We start from the raw sequence: 19,434 nt of genomic DNA, 5'->3' as shown, positions 1-19,434 counted from the left end.
TTGAGCTAATGTCTTTACACTGTCAATCAAAATGTGGGCCGGTGATTCGTTCTATGTGTTCCCTATCAGAAAACAAATGGATCATTCGGTCAAAAAAATTTTTATTTAACAGAATTTATCAACTTGTTGCCTGCTGTGGTTGTTCTAATTCTCATCCTTTCTAAAAAATATGAAAGTTTTTGGTTTAATATAAGACTGTATTAGCCTGGGAAAACCCAGACAACTTCCGGCAAATTTAGATTTGCTCTGCAAGTAGTCTGGCAAAGAGCTCATTCAAGCCCATTTCTAATCCCTCGAAATCGCGGCACCAATCAGAAACGTTGAGGCGGGCTTTACACGATGACGATCGCTCTGATTGGTTTTACGTATATCCAATTGCACCCAGAGGCATTTGAGCGACATCCGTTGGTGAAGCGCAGCAACTTTTAAATGCATTATTATATTAAAATTGCAAACACATGAGGACAGTCTCCATGAAAGACCCACTGGCAGATGAACGTGCTACTACATTTCTCTCTGAAACGGTAGGAAATTAAATTAGATTTAATAGAGGATTTTAACTGTGACAAGATGATTGACAGGGCAGTTTACGTGACAGGACGCACGCGACAGATCCGTCCGATAAAGATGACGAAGTAGTATGTCCCAAAGCTTGCCTACTTTTTTACTACACATTCAGAAATAAATACCTTTTCTTCACAAAAAGAGTACATACTTTTATGGCATAGTGTAACTTAGGCGAATTGGGACGCAGCATATGGCTTCACACGATGACGATCGCTCTGATTGGTTTTAGGTCTATCCAATTGCGCCCAGAGGCATTTGAGCGACATCCGTTGGTGACGCCCCTTTGGAAATGAGTTATTAATGAAGCTTTGCCAGACCATAACTCAGTTACTACTGAGAATGGTCTGGTTTTAACCAGGCTAAGACTGTATATGAGACTTTCAATGATCTGATTTCATGTTGTTTTATATTTTATTTGTTCATTGTTTATTTTGTTGGATTTTAGTTGGACTTGGTCAGAACTGTTTCAAAAATAGTGATCTGCATGATGCCTGCTGCCTTTGGGAATTTAAATGACATGTAAAATAAAGACATGTTATGTTACATTGCGATGCAATGGTGTTTTCTGGAAGGGACTAAAGAACAAATATTTTTTATCAGCTGAAAGGCAGAATACAAATGTTTTTTATTAAGTTAGATAGACATTATATAACAGTTTCAGGTTATGTTTTGGTGTTGGTAACATGTCCCACATTGTCCCACACAAACTTATAATCGTCCCACATTTTGGTTTGTTTGATGGTGGTCACCCTAATTTTGACATTATTTCAAGTTATTCAAGCATCATTGAAATTGCTTTTAGTTTTTGGTGATTTTGGCAGTACTGTCTATAATCGGATTAATTAAATAAATGATTTAAACACACATCCTTGTATTACAGTAATCAGAATTGTCATAAAAATATCACAATGCCCAATAATATTAATAATTGTGAAAATATGCTTTATTTTCTTTAAGCAAAATACGATTTCTTTTTTAATTATTTGTTATATATTATCGTATTTATTTGAACTGTCCCTATTTGTTTATATTGCTGTTTTGTTTTTATTATTTTGGAGTAAAATATGACCTGAATTTTTTTTGTTTTTAAAGGAATATTTTCCAAAATGTAATATGTTAGCTAGAAAAAAACTAATGTTTTTGGTTACATGATTTATACATAATGGTTTGAGGAAATCATGACAGGTACTTTTTAGGTGAGCTATCACTTTAAGAAGAGCTCAATCACACTGCATCTGTCTCTGAGGCTGTACTGTACTGTACTCTTACAAGAGATCTCTCTCTTCATCTTACATAATGCAGAAACATTTGATGAAAAATGTTATTAAGGTTGAAAATTGAAAATTATACTGTGAACAGCAGTGTTAGTATATACTGTACGCTGTAAAATCTTTGAAAATAGCATTTCAAAAATAACATGTGAAATATACTATGCAATGTACCATACTACTATTTGATACGCTTAGACGGGTAGATTGTAATTGGGTAGGTAGATTGTAGTAACACGAATTTATATATATTCTCAGCCTCAGAGACAGATGCAGTGTGATTGAGCTCTTCTTAAAGTGTGTGTATATATATATATATATGTATATATATATATATATATATATATATATATATATATATATATATATATATATATACACACACACACACATTGCATCGTGGCATAGAGTATAAAAAAGTGTACTCTGGTTGTATATTTTGGCAAAGAAATGGTACATTCTACATTTCTAAGTATGCCATTCCCAAAACATTCCATGTCTTTACAACATAACACTAAACATCTTGTGATAATCTTATGCATCCTGCAAAAGTCTCATTCTGCAGCAACTTTCAGCATTTTGTACTGGTTTCTTTAACCGAACACATCTGCTGTGCCACATGAGTCGCCTAAGCTTTCATTTCATGGCACAGTTCCAGTTTTCATGGCACTAACCCCCCCTAAAATCCTGAGCGTTTTGTCTGAATTATAGCATCTGTGCTAAATCAACACAGCACCGGCAGTGGTTCAAAAGGAAGATTCTGCAATATTAAACTGTGGCCCTATTATATGCAACAGTAGCTCAGTCCAGCCTGACCTTAAACCAACCATTATATTATTCAAACTGCATCATGACCCGATGGCTGGCTCTCGTGACATAGTTATCCATCTGTGTTTGGGCTAACGGAGACCCAGGTTTGATTGGGAAATTCAGGACACTGCTCATGTGTCAGAGGGAATGATCTCGCCCTGGGAAAAATGGATGAAACGAGCTGGTGGGTTTAGCTAAAGGCCGTACAGAGGTTTGAGACCACTGTGAGGCACAGTTTATGAAGTAGTGCACTGTAATGTAACTGTAGTTCTTTTGCAGACAATGTCCCTAAGTTAATCTGTATATAAAAGCTTGTCAACCCAATCACCATCATATGTTGTGGTCCGGTAGACACCAGGCTTCTAAATGTTATGGCTATTCTACTACTTTAGTACTTCCCAGACTAAACCAGCTTAAATGAACTGGTAAATTCATACTGGTCTAAGCTGGAATTTGATGGTGAAGATTTTCACCATCAACTATATAGACATACTGTGAGCTACAACATTAAAGAAACAGTTCACAAAAAGAAAAGTTTTGGGAAGATTTTCAATAAATGATGACCCACATTTTGGTATGTTCCTCATACAAAGCTATTGAATAACTTCAGAAGACTTGGAATAGAGAGCATGAGTCATCAGGCTACTTTTATGAAGCTTTTATGGAGTTGGTCCTTTTTGGAGCTTGACAGTTGTGGCCGCTGTGAAGAGCTGTGTCGAGATTCTTTCTTCCACACAAAAAAAAAATAACAGCATACGGGGTTGGAATGAAATAAGGGTGAATAAATAATAACAGATTTTGAACTGTTCCTCTTACCTAGTGGTGCATCAATCATGAATAAATTATACACAAAAAAGCAATTAAGGCAACAATACATATATATACATACATATATTATATATATATAATATGTATATGCAAAAAGTGCCCTAACCAAACATGAATCAGTCATTGGGGCCTATTTTAACGATCTGAAACGCAAGTATCAAACGCGAAACGCAAGTAACTTTGTGGGCGGGTCTTGGGCGCTGTTGCTATTATACCAGCGGGATAAATGACTCTTGCGCCCGACGCAAATCTAAAATGGGTTGGTCTGAAGTAGCTTCATTACTCATAGGTGTGGTTTGGGCGTAACGGGAAATAAACCAATCAGAGCGACATCTCACATTCCCTTTAAGGGCATACTTGTTCCATGGCGGTTTGCTATTATAACGGCAGATTTGCCAGGAGTATCTGGAGCGGTTCACAGCCGAGGAGACCGATGTTCACATGACCGATGTGACCGATGTGTGGCCGTAAAACACAGAGTGACATTGGGGATGGGAGAAACCCACCCAAATTAGCTTCGGTTAAACAGGCGTATAATAATTTGGGTAAATGTGTAAGCTAGATTTATGCCTATTTTTTCACATCTTCATGGACACAACAATGATTTCCCTCGTGTGTTAATATTTTTCCTTGTAATAATGTATGGGGGTGTGCGCGGGTGCAAAATAGGAATGATACATGCGTCGCTGTACAAAGTCACTTGCGCTGGGTGCAAGATAGGGCCCATAGAATCCCCAAGGTATTTAAGACAGCACAGAAATATTGTAGCAATGAGTCGCATACTAACCTCAGCTCCTTTCAAAGCAAAAGGTCAGTTGAGGTTGTTTCCCACAACATGAACGCATATTTGCAGATGACCTTTTCATAATGCACCTGGGAGAGTGTTTCTGTACAGTGACCCAACACGCTCTTTTCGTGTGTCATGCACGACTTATCAGTGGAAAAGCTCTTTGTTTAGCTGTAATTCTCCTCATGTCTCTCTATCTTTCCTTCTTCCATTCACACTTAACTGTGGAAAAACCTAGCTCTTCCCGGCACAGGTCTAAAAACAGAGAATAGCAGAGCTGTCATTCACCCGGCCAACTAAAGATGCACTCACAGTGAGCAGATACAAATCAGGACATCATGTCTGATACCTGAGTGCTGGGATCGGCGTGGGTTCAGAAGCAGATATACATAGTGCTGTTTGTCACAGCCCACAAACGCCTATCGCTTCAGAACGACGTCTGCTCTGGCTCTGCACATACAGACCTTTGTAGGTGATGCAAAACACACAAAGAAATGTAATACAGCTGTTTCTGTGTGCTCAATATCTGTGTATGAGGGTTGCAGGACTTCACCAGCACTTCGGAGACTTACAATAGGCCTGCCAGAAATACTGTGATAAATTTGGCATCAGAACAGAATTCAGGGGAAGCACTATCTCAGCACTTTGTATTTGACTGCCCTGTGAATTAAACATCAGAGGGATATTGGCGTGTCACCGCTGGCTGCTCCATTCACAAGAGTGACTTGAAATTGCTTCTAAAATCAGACTGAATAAAAACGGCAAACTGACTCTTGAGACGAAACTACATATGAATGAGTGTTGCTATACACAGAGAAACTGCAGGAACCTGAAAAAAAAAAAAGAGTATAAAAGGATTTGATGGACAGTTCAGTTACATATTGTATTAAAGTGAGTTTCTGGCCTATAACTAATGCATATTGTACCATATTAATGTTTTAATGGGCCAGTTCATTTCTTTTTTAAGAAATACTTGTATGAAGAGATTGACAATTGAAGAGATCTCATTCTTGATTTTACTTTCCTATGTGCCATGACATGTTTATATCTAAAAAACAATATTACTGACACCAAAGTTTTGAATGGTGTATAAATTGCATATTTGCATGCTCCTGATGACACGTATTTCATTGCTGTTTGTCTCCAAATTGTCTTATTCTCATTCTTCAGTGCATCTAAGACTGACTAAGCGCTGTTCTGTGAGTGTAAAGTTTCGGTGTATAAGACAAATATTTCATAAGCACAAAGAAAATGGCGCCTTCTCCTCCATTACATGCAGAGGTAAACAGCTGTACTCTAGTACTCACGATGGTACTCATGTTAAAGACACAAAAGTACCGCGGTTCGTTCCAAATAATACAATATCTAAAGAGACCAGCGGGTCAGACTACCATGCTGTAAGCAATTTCTGCCACTTTACTAACTTCCACCAGCTTGATAACGGACGTGTCAGATGTCAGCAGCTCCAATGCTCAAAATCATTCAACAGGCAGAGAGAGTTTCTGAATTAAAAAGTGTGGGCTTCTCCCTTCACTCACTTCATTTTGCAGTCTAGTGCTGTCACAGAGACAGGTCTGATTTCTAGCGACACCTATTTTAGTGATATCTGTCAGCTATAAGGACATTTAATGTGTAGAATTGCAAAAAAGTCTCTTACAAGCAGAGGTAAGAATGACCTGGAACGACACTCTGCTATAACTTGAATGCAGAATTGTTCAGTCGTTCAGCTGATGGGCATCAGAATCACCAATGAATTTCAAAAATCCCAATACAACCCTCGCTAAAAGCAGGTTTAACTAGTCGAGTTTGGTTCAGGGTTCACTAGTACTAAATTGCATGGAATTTCAACTAAGCATCGCCACACCAAGGGTCCTGTCTATCATAATCAGAGCACCCAAGCTACTTATCAAGTACACTCAAACAAATATTAAAATATAATAATGATGACATATTACATAATTAAAATTAATATAATTAGTCTGCCTTCAGCTCCCCAGTTAATTGCACAGAACTTGTGTGAGGGTTGAAGCTAATGATGTGAGGAAAAACCAGTCTAATTTAAATGACAGTAATCTGATTACAGATGAGTTTTTTTTTTTCAACTATTGACACACTGGTTGCATGAGATTTCATATTCTCCGTCAGCACACAGTGAAAAGAGACTCCTGGTGAGAACCCAAGCCTCCAAAGCCACACATGTCAGTTCATTCTAGAGTAGGGCAGTCATTTAATACATTATTCAACACTTCAGCATCCTTGATCACAGTAGTGCTTTATGGTGCTTTATTTGAATAAAATGATACACCGCTGCACAAACCTAGACTTCGACACATTATGTAAAGATAAAGGTCCATTCCTGCATATAACACCTGCTATTAACTCCACCTCTACCGTGCTTGCTTGCTTTTATTCATGATCCTGCCTTTAGAATGTATATGAGCACAGATGATAGCCTGGTATAAACACATATACATGAGAATCCAAAAAGTCAAGACACGCTGCGGCTGTTTTGCAATGTTTCCGAGGTCTCATTCGTGATTTTACTTTCAAACGGGCCGTGAAGTGGTGTGTTCAAGACTCTCCTTGAAGCGGACTTGAGTATATTCCGCTGAGGAACCGGAGTGAAAAGCTAAACAGAGGGCAGAGATTAGGACATCACCCACAGAGATTAGACCCTCATCTACTTTGACAACCAATCAGAAGCACAGCTTGAAGATTCAAGAGGTTTTCCCCCACCTTTTGATGATAAAAAATTTGAAAGGGAATTTTAATGTGGAGGCTTACAAAGGGACAGATACAGAGGAAAGGAGTGACCCTCTTCAAAAGTCTTAAGAAGAGTTCAGAACTCTTTCAGCGGACCAGGAGGCACTGCTAATAGCTTTCTTTTCTCCATCCAAACGATAAGATACTGGTGGAGTTCACTTATTTTAGAAATTGTGAGGGCATCTATCCAGATAAGATATGACCTCACATTAAAAAAGGGAGACAGTATAGGAATGGAGAAGCGATAAGAGTTTTATTCGGCGACTCAGAGAAGCTGGGAACTTGACAGGCTAAATTGATTTGGGTGTTGGTGAGTAAATCTGAGTGCTATGGGAAACTGGTTTGCAGTAAATCTGTAAAGTCTCCAACTGTTCAGCATAACAATGTGAGAATCAATGTCTCAGTGATCTACAGGAGGGCTTTCTCGAATTGTCAATAGCATATTCCTTCAGAGAAAATGGTAATTATCGGCTCTGTCTGAAGTTCAGAAAATAAATTCATCCACCATGATGACCAGCTATTTAGAAGATACAAACATCTAAAGTTTGACTAAAATGTTATACCATGGAATGAGTAATTGTATGACAATATACATATTTTGCTGGAAATTAGATTCCGAAAATGGCTTTTTTTATTTTTCATAATCCAATAAAGTAAAACTTCACAAATGGAAGATATTTCATCGCATTTGATTATTTTATCTAAAGGATAAGATCCATAATAATGGCATCAGTGTAATAAGACATTCAAAACGGCTAAATAGACTATCGCATTAAAGTACTGATAGTTATACTGACTAGTCTTTATGCCCTGGAATAAGAACACTTCCATTTATGAGATCCTGCTTGGCAAGCCGTATAGAGCTACTGATTGAGATTTCATAAATCAAAGGCTCCGTGGCATAAATCTGCTCTTACTTGTGAAAAGAGTCTGCGAACACATCAGACACAGGCTTTTAATAGAAGGCAAACCAGGGCTTGGATAATTACCAGTGCACCATTTCTAGACATGTCTGTTAAAAAAAAAAGAACATCCTGAATTCATGTAGAGGATTCAATACTTTATCTGTCTGTGTTCATTCTTTTCAAGTGAATCACATTACCAGCAAAATTAGCGATGCGATCCTGTCTCCAATCATTAATAAAACACAGCAAACTAAGTGTTGAAACGAGAGCGCTGTGGCGAGTTCAGCCAACACTGACACAAATGTGCAGTTGTTCAGAAACAAATTACAGGTAATGTTGCTGTGCGTAAGTGTGATGCCAAAACATGGAAATTAATACAGAGTGACAAATCTTTTATTCACAGTGTGATGCTGAATGGCACAAATTATTTTATTAATTAATATAGTTATTATAAAAAAATAAAAATAAAAATAAAGTTTTGTTTATGTATATATATATAAATATATATTGTACATATAGGCCAAAAGTTTGGAACATTACTATTTTTTATGTTTTTGAAAGAAGTTTCTTCTGTTCATCAAGCCTGCATTTATTTGATCAAAAATACAGATTTTTTTTATTTTTATATTGTGATATATTATTACAATTTAAAATAATTGGTTTTCAATTTATTATACTTTAAATTATCATTTATTTCTGTGATGCAAAGCTGAATTTTCAGGATCATTACTCCAGTCTATCACATGATCCTTTAGAAATCATTCTAATATGATGATTCATTATCAAAGTTGGAAACAGTTCTGCTGCTTAATATTTTTTCATAACCTGTGATACTTTTTTAGGATACTTTGATGAATAAAAAGTTTTTAAAAAAAGAAAAAAAAAGAAGAAGAAGCAAATGTTTTAAAAATAGAAATCTTTTGTAACAACAATATCCACTACTGGTCAGTAATTTGAGGTCAGTAATTTTTTTACTTTCTTTTTTTTTAAATAAATCAATACTTTTATTCAGCAAGGATGTGTTAAATTGATAAAAAGTGATAGTAAAGAAGATTTATATTATTAGAAAATATTAATTTTTTTTTAATAAATGCAGTTCTTTTTAACCTTTTATTCATCAAATATCTTAGGCAGCAGAACTGTGTCCAACACTCATAATAAATCAGAATATTAGAATGATTTCTAAAGGATCATGTGATAGACAGGATGTCACATGTGACACTGAAGACTGGAGTAATGATCCTGAAAATTCAGCTTTGCATCACAGAAATAAATGATAATTTAAAGTATAATGAATTGAAAACCAATTATTTTAAATTGTAATAATATATCACAATAATACTTTTTTTTTTTCTGTATTTTTGATCAAATAAATACAGGCTTGATGAGCAGAAGAAACTTCTTTCAAAAACATTAAAAATAGTAATGTGTCCAAACTTTTGGCCTATATAGTCTTGTTAGTTTTTTTTTTACAACATCTTACTTATACACATTCTTATTTACCCTGTCTGCTATTGGTGAAACAACCACTCCAAATTCACACCATTGGTTGGAATCAACCTATGGATGTATTTTGTAGTCTACATGAAACTAGAACAGCAGAGAGTATTTTATCATTGAAGGAATTTTAAGGTATAATGACAACTTTGATAGATTTGATAAATCAGGGCTCCACGCAGGGAGTTTCCAGGGGGCAAACTGCTCATCTAAATATGGTACAGAATTCATAGCGAGCGTCCTTAGAGTCATTAGTGAATCTCTCTTAGTCCAGTCAGAGTGCATAATATTAATGAAAGCTGTGCTAGAGACCTCTCCACTTTAATCATCCTCATCTCTCTCGCTCTTTATCGCTCTCCGGTGACCTTTTCAATCAATTAAAGCTTTAAGGCTGACCTGATCAGTGTGAACAAGTGTAGTACAAGCTGTCCATGAGTCCATGGAGGTGGAAGAGCTGAGAGCCGAAAGCCAGTGCAATCACTGTCTGAGCGGAAACTGGACAAAATCTACAAGTATGAGGTTTGCGTGATCTCAATTGCTCGCCAAGGATGCATTTATTCAATCAAAAATAAAGAAAAACAGTAATATTGTGAAATATTATTACAGTTTAAAGTAACTGTTTTCTATTTAATATATTTTTTAAAAGTCTAACTTATTCCTTAGACCAAAATTTAATTTTCCTTCAGTCTTCAGTGTCACATGATCCTTCAGAAATCATTCTATGCTGATTCGCTGCTCAATACACATTTCTTATTATTATCAATGTGGATTCTTTGATGAATAGAAAGTTCAAAGGAGCAGCATTATTTTAAATAGAAATATTTTATAACATTATAAATGTCTTTACTGTCCCTTATGACAATTCAATTGAAAAGTATCAACGTCTTTATCAGTGTTAAAGGTGCGTTGTGTAATATTTAGGAGGATCAGTTCACAGAAATGCAATATCATATACATAACTATGTTTTCAGTGGTGTATAAATACCTTATTTAATGAACCGTTATGTTTTATTACCTTAGAATGAGCCATCTCTATCTACATACACCGCAGGTCTCTTACATTGAAATGCGCTGACATGTTTCTACAGTGGCCCTAAATGGACAAACTTGTTTCGTCACTATGTTGTTCTTCGTGCAAAAAAACTAGCTAAAGTCAGCGCATACTCAATACTAAAGTCTGTGTCAACACACGCAATAACATATTGTTTTACTGAATAATTAAGTAAACCTAATTTCTTAATTTATCTTTGTAAAGAAACCTCATTGCTTAACTGGCTACTCTCTGCTGTCTCAGACGACGACATATTTTCCTGTCAGCCACCGTAACTTCTGTTGGTTGCAATTCACAACCTCACCACTAGAGGCCGCTAAAAATTACACAGTGCACCTTTAAATATTTAGGAGGGTCCATTTAATTGATTAGCTGAGAAAGCCAAAAGATAGCAAAAAAATATAAATCCATGTTAGCCTTTAAAGAGGCAAGAAAAAAGAAGTAGGCACTGGTTAAAACATCTACTAATATAATAAAATATCTTGCTTGTTAAAAATATTAAGGTCAACACGCATTTGCTGTAGTTATGGCATCTATTCAGTTTGACTCCTGGACCGGCCCACTACAGTTCTGAGATAAGTTCATAATTAGGAAAATTAGCAGGACTTCTCAAGAGAGAGTCACAGAGAGAGAGAGCTAAATTTGAAGATTTATCAGTGAAGGTGTTTATCAGAATTCTCAGAAAACTCCAAATGAATCTCCAAAGTGTTATCTCTATGCCCAAGCAGTGAAGACACTTCTTATGTAAATCATGACCTACTAATACTGCTGTTATCAGACACAATGTACTTTGCATAATTGCCCCCTCATTCAGCAGCCCGGCTTGTATAAATTTTGACCTTTGGCTTTTGGTGGGTCACACCTTGTATAAGTCATGAAAACTCCATGAGTGGCATTTGTATAACAGGAACTCAAAAACTTCATCCACATACTATATCAGAAGTCAGAGACAGAATTACACTTCCAATCAAAAGTTTGGTCAGTATGATTTTTGAAGAAAAAAAAAATCGTTAAAAAAATCTTACTGACTCTTATATTGATTTCATATGTATTGTTTTCTATAAACATTTGTCTCAATTTTGTACATTTTCATATTTGATATTTCCAGTTTTGTTTCTTTTCATATTTATCGCTGCAGAACAATAAAATTGTGCACCTCCACCGAGTTTACAAGTGTACTGAGCATGTCGATTTCCAAGTAAAGAGCAGAAAAACACATCTTTAGGTGTGAGCCAAAAAAACAACTTCTCCCACATCAGTAAAAGGCATCTATAGACACCATAAGCCTTGGGAATTTGGCAGACAACACATTAGTTCAACTTACTCTGCAACATCTCCACATAAATAGATAAACACCTTTGACACATACACAGAAAATCAGTTACTCAACTTCATGTTGATACTGTAATCTGAAACTTTTCGAATTCTGGTCATACAATACTCTACCTCTATCATTTAATTGCAGGAAAAAATTTGGTTTATCAACAATGGAGTCACATTCAGGGCATCAGTTGAAAGCTTAATCTCTCAGAACAGATGTGTAGGACTCCTGTAATTCAGGCATTTGAAGAGAGCTCAAAGCCGCCTCCATTGGCATTAAAGGACTCCCCCCCGCAGCACTGGCACTAACAGAGAGCGTGATAAATAAGTGACTAAACTCAACTCATGCACATTGATATAATGGCAACATCTGCTTTCAAAAAACATGCATCCATTGCAACTGCCATCAGCATCCACAGACTCCTCGCTGGCTCTATTTAGCTCTACGTAGGAAGCATCATATGCATGCTTCCATCATGAAGGTTGATCCAAATGGTAGGCAGCATAATTTTCTAAAATACCTTCTGTTTGGCTTAATTCAAAGGTAGTATCGCATGAAAAGCATGCACTGTGTAGCGCTTTCAATCTAAGATGGGAGGAAAAATGCATTTTAGTTGGCAGACAAAGAAAGAGAAATGATTTGATGTACTTATAATTTATTCAATACCAAAATGTATTCAGCTCAATCAAATTAAAAAGGACTATTTTACCTCATTTTTGAATGTGCTTTGTAATTTTATGTGTTATATAGTTAGTTTAGAAACATGTTAACACCAAACTCTGTTGAAATATTTTTCTATAACACTTTCTACAAAACAAAATGGTGTTAAAGCAGCTTCACTGACACACATAATTAGACATACATAAATAGACAGGTGGAGCTGGGGGAGGTGGAGGATTTAAGAGGAACTCTGAGGCCCTGTCCACACGGAGACGCGTTTCGCTGTATACGTATACATTTTTTATCGTATTGGTGTTTCGTCCACACGGATCCGGCGTTTTCGGAGACTGAAACTGCTATTTTTTTAAACCGGGTCCCAAGGTGGATAAATCTGAAAACGCCGCCCTTGCGTTTTCGTGTGTACGGCCAATCCGTATATTTTGCGAAACGATGATGTCATCACACCAAGTGTCAACTAGTCAGACACCGTTAAGTCACAGCAACTACATTTATGTTTTTTCATATTGTTCAACAAAGTTCTTGATTAAAAAAGAAAAAAAGAAGCTACTGTGCCTAATATTATTGTTGTATACAGCGCGCAAGGTTTATGCGCGAGCTCCAAGTCTTCTTCTCCGTTTTTAGTGTATGTCTGAGGCAGAATTACAGCGCCACATACTGGTCTGGCATGTATACTACATCGTTTTGAGTCGGTTTCAGTGGTTTCGTGTGTACGCAGATATTTCTTGAGACGCCGCCGTGTTTACGGATTTTTTTTTTTGAACGAAAAAAATAAATAATCGGATAGGGAAAGCTCTGGCTTCGTGTGGATGTGGCCTGAGACTAGCTTACAGCAAACAATGAACCAGACTATTTAAATGTTGAGCAAGCAATCTCATTGGCTGCAGGATCAGCAGAGGCCAATCAGCTTCAGTGTCATGCATTAATAATGTGATTTCTTGTAGATTGCATGTAAAGGACATATCAGCCTGTGCCCTACAGAGGTTCATGACTGAACTAGATATTTTTGTGTTGCAAAACTTGCTGCCTATGAAAAAAATCTGTCCCTTATGAAGTTCCATTTTAGTTAAGATGCTGACTTAAAAGTCAGGTGTATGTAGGCAGCAAGATGTTTCACAACAGCCATTGCAAGAAAAGAGTACCACCTGTGTCCATAGCGTCTAATAAAGTGCTCTTAACACAAACATCTGCAATACATTTTATTTTACAGTACATGCACTTACGTGTACTTACAGTGTACTTACCTAAGAAAGTACTGGGTTATATAAGTGTTACGAATGGTGGTGCTATGAAAAATGCATGATGAGGAATAACTTTGGGATGAAGACTTTACTGAACAAACACATTGGAACTGGGAGAAACTCTGGAGAAACACACAAACAAACATCAACAAGAACCGACAAACACTTAGGGAGAACACAGGGTATACATGTGGCAAACAAAGAGAACAAATGAGATAATTAACGACACACAGCTGAACCAAATGAACTAATGAAGACGGTGATGATGGAAACAAGGAGTGGCGGGAAACTGAACAAAATGAACACAAAAGGAAACAAACAGACGTGTAACAATATGGTTTGGTATAGGGACAGTTTCAGGGTTAGTCCCTAGTTATTAACCAGTTATTGCAATTACTATAATAAGTGCAGAGCATGTACATGGGGAACAGGACTGTAAAATGGAAGTGCTACCGCTTAAATATGGATTCAAAATGAATGAGACAAAAATTTAACATTAAAAATGCATAACATAAAAATGTATATTTGATATATATTTTTACATGTATAGCCAGTTTTAGACATCCAAGAACATCAACATTTTAAATATTTAATCACTCACACAAAAATATATAAAAACATATAAATATTGAAATGTTAATTAAAACAGGATAATTTATCCTGGGCACGTGTTGTGTTGAGATGTGGTAAGGTGCAATCTGTGATGAGCCTAATCTATATAGAAAGGAGTGATAAAAACTCACTGCATTGGTATTTCCAACGCTATCTCACGACCAATTCGTACGAATTCGTACGAATGATAAAAAGATGGCTAATTTGCACGAATTCGTACGACCTCACTCGTACGAATTTGTACGATTTGTCTAAACCCACGTGATGGGTAGGTTTAGGGGCGGGGTCAGGGGTAGGTCATTCGTATGAATTCATACGAATTGGCCAATTCGTAAAATATGTACGATTTTGCAAAAATCGTACTAATTCGTACGAGTGAGGTCGTATGAATTCGTACGAATTAGCCACTTTGTAAAATTTGTACGTTTTCCCGTGAGATCGGGTTGGTATTTCCAGTTATTTAGCTGCTTGTTAAACTGGATTGTGGGTTAATTAATTAGACTGTCTTACATAAGTTACAATCCTTAAACACAGCATCCAGAGAGAGCCGTACACCTCAATTATCTTCCCTTACACAAACTGTACGACAATAATTCCTAACTTAAGAATTAGATTGCAATCAGAAAGAATTACAACGCCAATTACAATTCGAATGCAGTGGGCTGATGCCCTGTGGACCAGACATGAAGAGTGATACAGATCCCACGGAATCAGACAAACATACACATACATTGTTAGAGAATTCATCCCTCACACCCACATACAAGACTGGAGGTGAAAAATACATACATTTGCTCATAAAATATATAGATCTGCACTCAGAATCATGTACACCCTCTTATTGACACGCATGCATGGGTTTTTACCTCAGGCAATCCACAAGCAAGAGGGACTGAACAAGTTCACTGAACAACAGATGAAGGAAACAGTTAATCAATAGGCATGAAGAGAGAGAAAAAGAAAAAAAGAAAGACCGGAAAATAAAAAGGATACGCTCTGTCTGTTTCCCTAAATAAACGTCCGTACTTCTCTCAGTTCAGTCAGTTTGCACTGACCCTTGAATTAAACCTGTCCACTTCAGCAAAGTGAAACTCTTACTTTCTGAAGAATAATGGGAACGCCATGGAAAGAACAACACCTAAACAAGCTCAGCAAGTAGATGAGTGCTCAAGCAGCAACATTTCTTGTAATTGCTTGGGAAAGTCCAAACCCAACAAACATAAAATCCTCAAATTTCCTCTCAAATCGAATAAGTCTGCATGAAAGCACTGCACACAAACACACTAACTTTATTTTTTTTATTTTTTTATTTTTTTTTACCAGAATGCACTTTAAAACCTTTCCTTTCATGCGTGCTAAGTTTAAAGTGAATGAATAAAACAACATGCAGACTATTTCTGACAACCCAGGACTAAAAAACTGTGACATTTGCATAACCAAAGGCATTTGCAATTACAATTCACCAATTAGGACATCAGAAGCTTTGTGAGAAAGCAGGCCCTCATTATGAACCCAAGAATCTTACCAAGTGGGTTAGACAAAACAACACAAAGCAGGTTGGTATCAATCTGAGCCAGAAGAAAAAAGCTGAAGCACTGATGAGGAGAGAGTGTTGCTGGTATAGTTTGGTAAAGACAGTTTAGTGCAAACCAAACAGCACTAAATAATTGGTGTGCACTAAATAATAGTACATTAATCAACTAAAATAAACCAACAGTCAAGCTTCGAACAAAAAGTTGCTCATAATTTAATCATTTTTAAGTGATTCTTTCTTCATTAACTCAGCTGATTCATTCAAACACACTCATTCAGAAGTGAAATAAGTAACTGTCCTTAAAAGTGATATTGAATCATTCACTCATCAGATTCGGTCAACAACACTGATTATTTTAGGAACTAAACAACTGACTATCTTTATGAATGAGTCACTGAATCATTAAGTCAACCGATTCGTTTAAACACAGTGATTCATTCAGTGATGAAACAAACAACTATAAGTTATTCACTCATCCGATCCATTAAAATACTTATAAGTGAGTCATTGGATCATTCACTCATTCATTCAGGTTGACTCTTTCTGTGTACCAATATACATACTTATCCTATACCCTAAAAGTATGTACTATTTTTGTGAAGAAAAAGTACATACTTTTGACTGTGTAGCAGAAAATTAGGCAAGTTTTGGGGACATACTACTACGCCTTTAACAGACCGCAGACCAGCGATTCATTAAACCACTCACTCATCCTTCAACTACACAGATTCATTCAGTAATGCCACTTCTGCTTGGGGAAGCTCAATAGTTCATTCCGCTGTAGCTTTGTTTGGAAATGCACAGTTACTCAATAGTAATGGCTGTTTTATAAAAGCTATATCACGATCATGCATTCTTGAATGATTCACAAACCCTTGTGACAGTTATATCACGCCATGTTAACTGAAAAAAACGTCACTATTTTGGAAACAGCGAAGCTGCTGTCACTGCAAAATGTAATTAAGTGAATGAATCACTACTTTTAGTAAGTTACTCCCTAAAACTGCAGATAGGATCACTAATAAAAGCTTTTTCTGTTGTACTCCTACCTGTATGAGGTGTCATCAGAAACGGAAGCTTGATCGGTGAGAGCGAGAGCAGGTGGAGAGGGTGAGCGGAAGAGACAGATGCTCCCTGTGTCACGTCAGAATCCATCGCCATCATGGCTGCTGCTGCCAGAGCGATGCGTTTAGAACTTCCTCTTCGCTTAATGGCCACGGGACAACCTGAAAAGACAAATAAAGATTGATAAATAGTTGACTTTGGATATAACACTGTATTTAGTTTTTTGCTGGCCATTCTTTTGCTGGTCAATCTAACAAAATGTGCTCATAAATGTTTATTTTAATGGTTGCACTTGAACTGGGATGAGAAAATTGTCCCAGTAAATCACCATGAAATCAAAATTACAATATTCGTTCGAGTTTTCGAAGTGTTTGTTGGAGTTTCACTTGGATAGGACACAAAAGACGATTGCAACTTCCGTTTCATGCCGACTTTAAATGCATGATGTTTTAGAGATGTTATGTATTATGTGGCTTTAATCATTTTAATCTGCCTTCATATAATTTCATATAAACAACATAGTAGTCAACATGAAAACACACATGGAAAAAATTATTACATATTATTATAAGAAAGTAAATGGGTACATTTTTGACTTCATAATCTGAAGTGTTTGCATATATAAAATAAGAATGTCAGTAAACAGTCATATAAATACAGATTCTTGTAATTCCATCATATGCATCAGAGGAGGTTTGAACATGCAATGTGTGTCGTGTGCAGGACTGTTCTGGGGTTTAACTGGCAGCCAAATGTTTCATGGGCTTTGCATTTGAGTTTCAGCAAAGTGTTGAAAACCTTATCAAATCTGAACACAATCCCAAACCCTCACACACACAAATATCTACTATATGCGAGTCAGTGAACGAGCCAAACTCTGTAACTGCACATTAGAGACATTAGAAGAAATGTGGTTTGTAACTGAATTATGTGGAGTTATGACCACCATGCAAGCAAAGTCAACTTCATCCACATTACATTTATGCATTTGGCAAATGCTTTTTGCTGCAAATGAAAAACAAAAATGTAATGTGGATAAAGTTACAAGCAATCCATAGCCGTTATATATCAGTATGTGTGCTTGTTGGGAATCAAAACCATTACCATGGTGTTACTTGCTGTAAAGAGAGCTGTACCAACACCATATATCGTAGTTTACATAGCATTTAAAAAAAAAAAAAAATGCAAGCCAGTTTTTAAATTTTTTTTAAGAACTACACTGTAAAAAAAGTACACTTTTTTTAAAAAGGAAATCAAAATTATTGGAGATTACTGAAGTACGTTTTACAAGTAAATACCATTTCAGTCTTTCTACTTCAAAATGTCACATTCATTTCAATGTGATACTTGCCGTTTGTAATTACTTGAGAAATTTACGTTTTAAAGAGTGAAAACTGTTTCTACGTATTTTATTCACTGTATGGATTTTTAAAGATCTAAAACTGATTCTATGCGTAAGCCAGAAGAGCTATTGAATGTAAACATGAACAACAGCAGTGACTCCCATAAAGCTCCAGAATAGACTCCAGCCATGCCATCTAATGACTTGTGTATTTGTATACGTTTGAATATTTTGCCATAACCAACAAATATATTGTATTTTACATTATAATCAATGAATAAAAGTTACATTTTGTGACATTTTGAAGTAGAAAGACTGAAATAGTATATTTTTTTACGGTGTACAAACCTTGCTGTTTTTCATGATTTTTACTATATTTTTGGCTCATGAAGGTTTCAATGTGATTTGCTTTGGGTCATGGTTTAGAATTCTTTCTTTTTTGGGGTGTTTTTGCCTTTATTATGATAGGACAGTAAGCAGACAGGAAGCGAAGCGGGAGAGAGAGGTGGGGACGGGATCTGGAAAGCTCCACGAGCCGGGGCTCGAACTCGGGTCGCCCGGAGCGCAACAGCGTTATAAGTCATGGTTTAGAATTCTTTATTGCAGATCTTTTTTAAACATCTAGCCGAAGTGGATGGTAGTTGTGCTCTACACTGTACCTAACTTCACTGTGTTGTCAAAACCGTGATGAAGATCCCTTATTAGTCACCTGGGTGAGCTAACACACACATGCTCATCTCATCTCCACCGTTTCTAGCGCCTGTCTCCCCTGAGCGAGGGAAATGCTATTTAACGAAACCTTGAAGAGATCTTTGGAGTGAGCAGGCGGGGTGTTTCTTCCATGCTGAGCAGCTGAAACACTTTATCTAATGGTACAGAGTGGGCGGATCAGAGCCAACCAGAGCAGTTAGCATGCACATGTAGCGCACTGGAAATCAGGCCACCGGGGAATATATCATATGGAACCGCTCCAGCACATCCACTCTCCCATACAGCGAGAACGCTTTAGAGGGTGGTTGTGGAGGGAGGAATACTCTGTCATCTGACAGCTGAAGCAAAGGGTATGGAGACTGTGGATTAAACTCTACTAACCTTTTAGCTTGATAGTAATGATAAATGTGGATCTAACTGCTTCACTTTAATACCTAGCCGCTGGAGATGAAGT

General features: G+C 36.7%; 1 protein-coding gene across 2 annotated transcripts in view; it reads right to left on the bottom strand.

Moving 5' to 3' along the window:
- tcerg1l (transcription elongation regulator 1 like) overlaps window positions 1-19,434 on the bottom strand; it is a 78,662-nt gene that overhangs the window by 38,890 nt on the left and 20,338 nt on the right. For both annotated transcript variants that reach the window (XR_014201079.1, XM_082151824.1), the window contains exon 5: window positions 16,912-17,088. Coding sequence is in view for 1 of the 2 variants with exons in the window: in XM_082151824.1 (XP_082007950.1) it covers window positions 16,912-17,088 (177 nt within the window). In the remaining variant the exon portion in view is untranslated. The remainder of the gene's footprint in view (window positions 1-16,911; window positions 17,089-19,434) is intronic.

The sequence above is a fragment of the Leuciscus leuciscus genome (genome assembly GCF_965113295.1).
Source record: "Leuciscus leuciscus genome assembly, chromosome: 21".
NCBI classification, from domain to species: domain Eukaryota; kingdom Metazoa; phylum Chordata; class Actinopteri; order Cypriniformes; family Leuciscidae; genus Leuciscus; species Leuciscus leuciscus.
The sequence above is the reverse complement of the archived record's forward strand: the minus strand, read 5'-3'. Positions and strand labels throughout refer to the sequence as shown.